Source organism: Montipora foliosa, chromosome 10 (genome assembly GCF_036669935.1).
Source record: "Montipora foliosa isolate CH-2021 chromosome 10, ASM3666993v2, whole genome shotgun sequence".
In the NCBI taxonomy this organism is placed as follows: Eukaryota; Metazoa; Cnidaria; class Anthozoa; order Scleractinia; family Acroporidae; genus Montipora; species Montipora foliosa.
The window spans coordinates 31,820,450-31,829,590 of NC_090878.1; the positions used below are offsets into that span (position 1 = coordinate 31,820,450).

The following is a 9,141-nucleotide window of genomic DNA, read 5'->3' on the forward strand; positions in this document are numbered from 1 at the left end:
TTGAGTTCCTGGTTAATACAAGTTATTGCCACGACTTGCTAGTTTGAAGATTGTTTACATTACTCATTAACACAAACATTATTTTTAAACAATATTATTACATCGCTTTAATTTAACCCCAAAACATTCATATAGTAAAAAACTTCATATTTATCAACGTTTTCCTTCGCTTTTGTGTTTGTCAGCATTATGTTTTAGATTTTCAATTACAAAACAGACAGAGAATAAAATGGAAGACGGAAGTTTCTTCGCTAAAAATTACTATGTTTTACTTCATTCGACGTAAAAAAGAAAGGGCCTAGCACGTGATCAATTTCTTCCTTTTGACAGAACATTAACCTTTAATTCCTCTTGATTAAAGAAGTCAGAGACTGCTGAAATTTTACTGTTTTTACTATCTATTGCCCTTAATCTTTCGCTGAGATTTGAAAATTCAGAGTTTTATATACAAGCTATGTTATACTGTTTATTCGTCTATCTTTTGGCTACCTTAGGTGCCAGAGAAAATTTTTTTCAAGGTCGGAGAGAACTCTCCGCAACTCCAAATCAACAGTCGACCGTTGACCAGAGCGTTCTCTCCAACCTTGAAAAAAACATCCCTCTGGCACCCAGGGTACCTTTTGGGCTTGCCTTTTACTGTTAAGAGGTGTCCGCGTAAAAAAGGATAAGGCAAATTTCGGACCTTCAGCAATTGGCCTCATTTTTTCAATGAATGTCAACCATTATATCCAATATATAAATATCATATTTATTTGGACCAATTCGAGTTTTTGCAATTTTTGCGGCATGGCGGAGAAGGCAAGGTTTTTAGTTCCCCATCTTTGCCTGCTGGATCTGGTAAATCATTAAGTATTGCTTTGTTGCTCGATCAAAAGAAGTCAACATATAGCATACTGCCATCTATTCTTTCGATAATGTACACCGCGAAAGTAAGCTAAATCACTTTATGTTCAGTTTTTCCTAATTAGAGTAAGTTTCAGTTTTTTTGCTTTGTCATACGGTTAGATTCCAAATCGAGGGTGACTGTCATGAACTAAAAGCCGAGTGAGAATTCAGAGAAGAATTAAACCATAACCGAGAATTCCGTAACGTCTTCTCGCCGGATTTTAAAGCTATCCTTAAAGTTAAACTTCGAATCTCCTATAATTTCTATTCTCTCAACAACCTTTAACATCACGTGACAAAACGCCATCAGTTGTTCGGAGCAATGCATCAATGCGGAACTTTTTGGATAACTGTCATTTTATCTTTACCCGCGTTGAACTGCCTCACGTATAATTTGCACAGTTGGATCGAGTATGAAATGACTTCAGTTTTGTAAATGGAGGATTAGATACGACAACAAATTTTTAATCATGTGAACCCAACATTCTAATCACTTCTGAAAGAGAAGAGGTTAAACCGTGAACCAGAGTTATACAGCGTGTCAGAGCATTACAGAAAGTGAGTCTATCACAGTAGATCTAGATCCTGGTAACATATCCTTACTAATGAAGAGGTTCTAGAAACTTTGCTCTATTCATTGTTACACATATGAAGCAAAATTTAATAGAAGTCAAAAATGACATTTCTGGAATGTTCTCAGCACAAGACTATTTATCATGAGAATCAAGAACATTCTAGATATCATAACAACATCATGTTTTTCCTGTTTCATTTGAGATTTAAATGCGGCGCTTCTCTTTAAGAACTTTAATTTCACTTCGCCATTGTTAAGTTCTACTCTGCTCAGTTCTTCTAAGTTAAAAGAAAGAATATAAGAAAGTTTATTAGAAAGTTAAACCGTCACCTTTTAGGACTATTTCATCGAGGTACGTGATCACGTAATAAAAAAATCAAATCATAATTGCAGAGTGCTTTCATTTCGTCGAGGAACGCATTTCTGGACCTCACACAATTAGCATTCCCTAGGAGCGACAGTCGTAAGTTGCTCATTGCTTAATAAAACTAACAAGTAATGTATTTGTGATAAGCCAGTCTTGATTACTTTTTACTTGATTACTGTTGTTTTCTCTGTACTTTGTTTGGATCGATGCCATTATCTTTGTCAGTATTCGTTTTATGTTTCTTCTTTAAAGCATAGTTAATAGATGTAGTAGTGTTTAAAGTGAACACGGTCATTCAGCTGTGACTGAAGTACGTATGCGAACAATTGCAACAGTGTTGCTTATACTTAATTTATTTGCAGTGGGATTTATTATTCCTCCTCAACTGATTGTAACGAGGTTACTACAAGGTAACTAGTCATTTTAGTGAGGTGCGGGATTGCACCAAATTAATTCAGCTTTCAATTAAAGAAACGATGCATGATGGAATGTGCTCTTTTGCTTTTTAATGAGCTTTAAATGAAATGCAAGATGGTTTTCTGCAATGAATCCCGCAATTTATTAGTCATTGTGGCTTGCTGGGTCTAGTTAACTGCTCTTTTTGTTTTGATCGAACTGTACTGCCCTTTTTTTGCTTCTTTGTGCATTTGAGATATTGAACAAACGATGTATGTTGAATTTGTCCTGAAAAGAGTAGGTTTTACTGAGTTTCCTATCCGCTTAAGTAGATCCTCGTACGACTAAGCCGTGAGTTTATTGAAGCAATGAAACAAGTAACTGTTTGGATGACAGTTTGATCTCTATCCCTGTTGAAATGCCTTATTAAATTGCGCAGTTCGATCGAGTATGAAGTGACTTGTTCCATTGAATTTCCATTTTAAGTCTTGTTCCATTTATTTGTTACCTCTTTTAAGAACTTTTCAATTGGCAGCTCCAGCTGTACTCTCTTTGCGTGGCATAGGCTTAAAAAGTTAGGACTCTTCGTCCCAGGTACTGTTTTACGGAGAGATTTGATAATGGAATAACTGCATCAAATTCAAATTCCAGATGCGTGAACTCACAAGAAACTTTCACGTTGCCTTTTGAAAAGCATCCGTTTGGACCAACAGCGGTAAGTCTCTCAGTGTTGCTTACAGCTTGATCTTATCACGCAATGCATACCATCTCCGATTTCTTATAACTTGAAATATGAAGATATTTTTTTTTCCATCGATGATGACTCAGGGTTACCCGGAATAAATCCGAGTGCTTCTTGATTTACAAGAGTCAAAGCTACGATCTTCTGCAGTAAGTTCCCCCTAAATAATAGAAAGCCAAAATTTTGCAATTATTTGATTGTGAAACCAAGGCGAAAACTACAGGCAGACAACCCTAAGGATGTGACAAAGCTTGACGTCACGTTATTTTGAGACAATCAAAACGGCCGATTTTACTAATCGAGGAAAATGTTCCATAAAAACTTCAACTTCTTCAGGCCCCACGTGTCGTCACATACAATATAAATAGACAAAGCATGCAACTTCCGAAAGCGCTCACGGCCGAGTGCCTCCAGAATTTAGCCGAATTTCTCCCACTTCCAAAGGTCGCTCGCCGTCCAGTCTTGGGCACGTACAAAGTCGATAATTTTGCTAGCATCGTGCCAAAAATCATCGCCTTTACACCTGCTTGATTTCCAAGCTTCGCTCAGGTTTTTGTAATGGCCAAATGATGCGGACAGACCTAACCCATCATTGGAATTTGATCAAATCAAATTAACCAATCAAAAAGCGCAGATTTATGATTTTGTCCCTTTTGGGGAAAACAATCAAATAGCCCTTTGATGTCCAATGGAAACAAATTACCTTAGACAGTTTAAGAATTCAGAGTTTTGGGACCCTTGTATAATGGCGACTGAAGTAATGAGGGCGCGCAATGTAAAGTGGATGAGTAAGGTTCTTTAAGTAAGGCCAGTAAGAATAAATAACCCGCGAACTCCGCTTTTAGGCTTGGCTAAATCTATGTACTACAATAATGAAGATAACCCAAACCGAGACAGTAGTACAGTTTTTAAATTAAAGAAGGTTAAGAGACTGAAAGGAAAGATTGACCAGGAATTTGATCTTACTGATCAATTTAGAGATTTCAGAGAAAATTAAGAAATATAGGTTCCACTTGCAAGAAAGATATTCGTAAAGCACAACTCCGAATAACACTTTCCTTTGACTTGCTCAATTCTTTGATGAGTTGCGCATATTTGAATGCAATGATCATACCAGTTTTCCCAGTCTCAAGGTATGAACATAATAATATGTTAACATGAAAATGGGACTTTTGTTCTGAAGAAGTGCCTTTTCCGTCACGGTTTTAAACGTGTTGGCAATTTCGACTCACTCGCTTGAATTCATTAAGGCTGAGGCTCAGGTAAACTTAAAAGTAATCTGTTGAAAGAGAAAAATCCTCACACTTTTCTATATAACGTAGGCCTACGAAACTCTGGGACCTTAAAGGGCCGTAAGTTAAGGCGACTTAAAGCGACTTACGGCGACATAAGAAAAAATTGCCCAAAGTATCAGGCGATTTAAGGCGACTATTTTTTCTTTAAGTTTAAAAACTCTGTCACAGAGTGACCGACATTTTAAGCCTTCATATCAAAAAGACACCTGTTTATTTTCAGTGAAATATTCCTAATAAATGGTCCGCTATTACTAACTTTAAAAATGTTGAGACAGCTGGATCGAAGATAAAATGACGTCAAAGACTCACAAGTTTAAAAATGTCTTGCGTGTGCACGCGCCTAAATTAATATGCAACACGGGAGTTTCGAGCTTTCAGACTTTTAAACTCGTGTTTTGCATATATCATAAACTGCGTTCAGACACGCCGCAATAGACCTTATTTACGATGGCCACCATGTTGGATTTGCTATTATCATGTAAATTTGCTACACAATTCTGAGGGGGCAAACAACATACGTTCGAGAGGTTATGACGAACATCTTAGCCACACATGATTTGTTTCACGTTTATTGAATGTTTATCACCTAAGTAGTAAAATAGATTGATTTCAAAAGTCACTTCAACTTTTTTTTAGTGAAAAATGAGCAGATAACGAAGTGGTAACTCAAAATGTCAAAGGCAATCAAAAGATATAAAATTATTATAAAAGGTACTTCATTATAAATTCTAAAATGTACTTCTAGCATTGTTATTTCAATATTTCGAATATGTTTGCCTCCCAGCATTACAAATATGGCGGCTATCGTGAATAAGGCCTATTTCGAGCTGGTCAGTCTTTGGCATCATCTTATCCTCGATCCACCCCTCCGAGGTCCAATCGGTCAGTCTTGAACGTGAGTAATGGCGGACCGTGAAATCCAAAACTTGCACTCAAAGCAAACAGCCTCTGGATAAAATTGGAAGCTCACACTTTGGCCAGTCAGGTGTCAAGCAAACACGCTTTTAAAATCTGAAGGAAAAAGGGAAGTGCATTTTTTTTATCATAGTAGCACTTTCAGCAATTGTCTCTTATATGGCTTCATAGCTCAGTTGGTAGGCCATTGCATCGGTATCGCAGAGGTCATGGGTTTGCATCTTCTTGGAGCCACCTGAATTTTTCAGGTGCTAGAATATTTTAACAATTATGTGTATGAAAGGAACATGGGCTGCTCACATAATAATAAAAGCTGAGGCAGACGCAATGAATTTAAAAGAATACGTCATAGAATTAAATTAATATTTTTTTGTGGATACGACAGTTGTTGAACCAGCAACTATGCTACAAATTCCTAGACATATATGCATAAGAATTTAGGAAAGATGCATTATGTTGGAACTTAACTAGCTCATAGAAATTCAGTGAAATTTTTCCAATGATTACTAAAAACAAACACTCTATAGATCCTGCAATTGTTTTTAAACCACATAGCCCATCCCTCAGAAAGCAAGCGATATTGCGTAGTGATCCATAGTAATGATAAGCGGTATTAAAAATTATTAGTCTACGATTGTTTCAACACAACAGACTTTGTGAAAACAGTAGGCAAATGCAGTGTTTGGCTGTCTATTTTTCTTTTAGGCAGGCCACTGCTATCGAAGAACACTTTCCTAATTCTGATTATCAAGGATGGCGGATAGAAAGTTGGATGTTTTGGAACAGCATATGAAAGGGCTTAGCATTGCGAATATAGAGGGTGACAGAGCAATGGACGGTTTGCCTTGTTGGAATCTGGGCGCCTATTATTATGGCATTAGCGATTTTAAACTGGCCATAAGGAATTAAACAGAAGCATTAAGCGTTTTTAAGGACATAGGGTTGCGGGTTTCGGAGGGGTGTGTCTATGGCGATCTCGGCATTGCCTATAACGGAATGGGCAACTTTAAGCAAGCCATAGAGTACCACAAATAACAGCTTAGTATTGCAAAAGAAGCAAGGGATAGGGCCGGAGAGGGAAGAGCCTATGGCAATCTCGCCATTGACTATGACTGTATAGGCAATTATAGGCAAGCCCTAGAGTACTGCGAAAAACAGTTCAGTGTTGCGAAAGAAGTAGGTGATAAGACCGAGGAGGGAAAAGCTTTTAGCACTCTTGGCAATATGGGCAATTTTAAGCAAGCCTTGGAGTACCACAAACAAGGTCTTAGTATTGCAAAAGAAGTTGGTGATAGGGTCGGAGAAGGAGGAGCCTATGGCAATCTCGGAAATGCCCATGACAGCATTGGCAATTTTAAGCAAGCCCTAAAGTACCACAAAGAGTGTCTTAGCATTGCAAAAGAAGTTGAGGATAGGGCCTGGGAGGGAGAGGCCTATGGCAATCTAGGAAATGACTATCATAGTATGGGCAATTTGAAGAAAGCAATAGATTACCATAAAAAACCTCTCAGCATAGCAAAAGAAGTAGGCGATAGGGCCGGTGAGGGAAGCGCCTATTGTCATCTCGGCAATGCCTTTGACAGTATAGGCGATTTTAAGCAAGCCATAGAGTACCATAAACAAGATCTTAGCATTGCAAAAGAAGTAGGGGATAGAGCCGGGGAGGGAAAAGCCTTTGGCAATCTCGGAAATGCCTATGACAGTCTGGGCGATTTTAAGCAAGCCATACAGTACCAAAAACAACGTCTTAATATTGCAAAAGAAGTAGGTGATAGGGCCGGGGAGGGAAAAGCTTATGGGAATCTCGGCAATGGCTATGTCAGTCTGTTTGATTTTAAGCAAGCCATAGAGTACCATAAAGAACGTCTTAGTATTGCGCGAGAAATTGGTGACAGGGCCGGGGAGGGAAAAGCCTGTGGCAATCTTGGCATTGCCTATTTCCGTAGGGGTGAGCTTGAAAATGCTATTTCCTTTAACAAACAACATCTTAGCATTGCTAAGGAAACGGGGGACCCAATAGGGCAGGGAAACGCGTGTTGTATGCTAGGTTGTGCTCATGAATTTTCTGGCTCAATCTTCACAGCTCTTAATTACTATTGCTTGAGCATAAAATATTCTGATGAAACAAGGCGACTTCTTCAGTCAGAAGATTCGTGGAAAATAAGCTTTCGTGACACAAAACAAGAGGCGTACACAGCTCTGTGGAGAGCACTTTTGAAGAATGGAGAGGTTAATGAGGCTCTGCATGCCGCTGAGCAAGGAGGAGCACAGGCTTTGTCAGATATTTTGAAGGTGCAATATGGGGTTGATGAAAAAACTTCCCCAGAAGTTACCCCAAAGGAAACTATCTCCGCTTTATCAGAATATCTACCTTCAGAAGCAGTTTTCACAGCACTTGAAGGAAACAGAATCAGTTTCTGGCTGCTGAGAAAAGGCAGCATGATACACTTTAGGCAAAAGGAAATTGAAAATGAAAGTGCTAAATCACTGATGAAAAATACTTTTGAACATATTAGCGCGGGGTCTGTTGTTCGCTGTGAGAATCGCTCGCTTGACCAACAACGCAACAACTCCCCTTGCCTTACAGAAGCCGTCCAGAAAATCCCTCCGTCCTTGAGGCTCTCCGTCAACTGTTTGCAGCCATTGTATGATGTCTTAGTCAGTCCCATTGCAGACTTGCTCCACAGTGATGGCTCCTTATTCTGCATTGAGTGACTCTGTTAGGATCCGCACTGTTCCCTCACTGACAGCTTTAAAAGTGATCGCCGGTGCACCTGACGACTTCTCTAGTGAGAGTGAAGTGCTGCTAGTGGGAGATCATTGTTTAAAGGAAGTCGCTTATGACAATTGCGAGCCAATTGAACAGTTACCGTGCGCAAAGAAAGAGGTGGAGATGATTGGAGAACTTCTGCAGACTACGCCTCTCACTGGAAGGAATGCAACGAAAACTGAGGTGCTGAAAAGAATGAAGTCCGTTGCGTTAATCCACATTGCTGCACATGGAAATTCCGAATTTGGAGAAATTGATTTGGCTCCAAATCCAGACCGCACATCCAAGATTCTCAAAAAGGACGATTTCTTGTTAACAATGAGTGATGTTCATGCAGTTCGTCTTAAGGCAAGACTGGTTGTGCTGAGTTGCTGTCATAGTGGTCAGGGAGAGCTGAAATCTGAGGGTGTGGTGGGAATAGCCAGGGCTATCCTCTGTGCCGGTGCCCGGTCTGTTCTGGTGTCACTTTGGGCGATTGATGACGAGGCAACCTTACTGTTTATGAAATGTTTCTACCAACACTTGGCAGATACAAAAAGGGCCAGTTTAGCTCTTCACTATGCCATAAAATCTCTTCGGGAGACAAAGAAGTATTCCGCAGTAAAATACTGGGCGCCATTTGTGCTAATTGGTGATGATGTCTCGTTCGAATTTGGCCAACACGAACTCGAAAAGAATGGTAAGTGCTGTTCAAATAGAATTTTAATTACGGAGAAGCAATGCAATGTAGAGGGTTTTAATCGACAGACGAGAGGAACAGGAACTGGTAATCTGATTTCAAACTCGGTTACCCATGAAGTTGCTTTACAAACTGCTTTGGATGGCCATTGAATGAATATTTCTGCATTCAAGGGTCAAGCACTTACTCTCTAGCAGCAGGTACCTGTTAAAATCTTACTATGGAATGGGAGGAAATCACTGATTTCGAGTTACGTATGTAAAGTAATGTTACGTATTAAGGGCTTACATTCTACATGTCACAGTGACAATTGAATAGGAATCGTTGCTGAAGCTATTATAACTAAGCATAAACGGTGGATAACCATAATTTTCTTTATTCATTTAGAAATCAGAAGTATATCCCCATTGACTTTTTAACCCACTATCTCTTTTGTTTCTTTTTATATTTTGTTCTTCAGAAACGGCATCTAAAACGTGAGAAAACGACTTGTTGGACTCTGATACGTCAACATGCCA

At 39.1% G+C, this 9,141-nt stretch overlaps 1 protein-coding gene across 1 annotated transcript; it reads left to right on the top strand.

Moving 5' to 3' along the window:
• The first annotated feature begins 5,053 nt into the window (after positions 1 to 5,053).
• LOC137972803 (tetratricopeptide repeat protein 28-like) lies at positions 5,054 to 8,775 on the top strand. Its single transcript, XM_068819515.1, has 3 exons — positions 5,054 to 5,089; positions 6,213 to 7,710; positions 7,862 to 8,775. The coding sequence occupies exons 1-3, from the start codon at positions 5,054 to 5,056 to the stop codon at positions 8,773 to 8,775; spliced, it is 2,448 nt and encodes an 815-aa protein (XP_068675616.1).
• Positions 8,776 to 9,141: the final 366 nt, after the last annotated feature.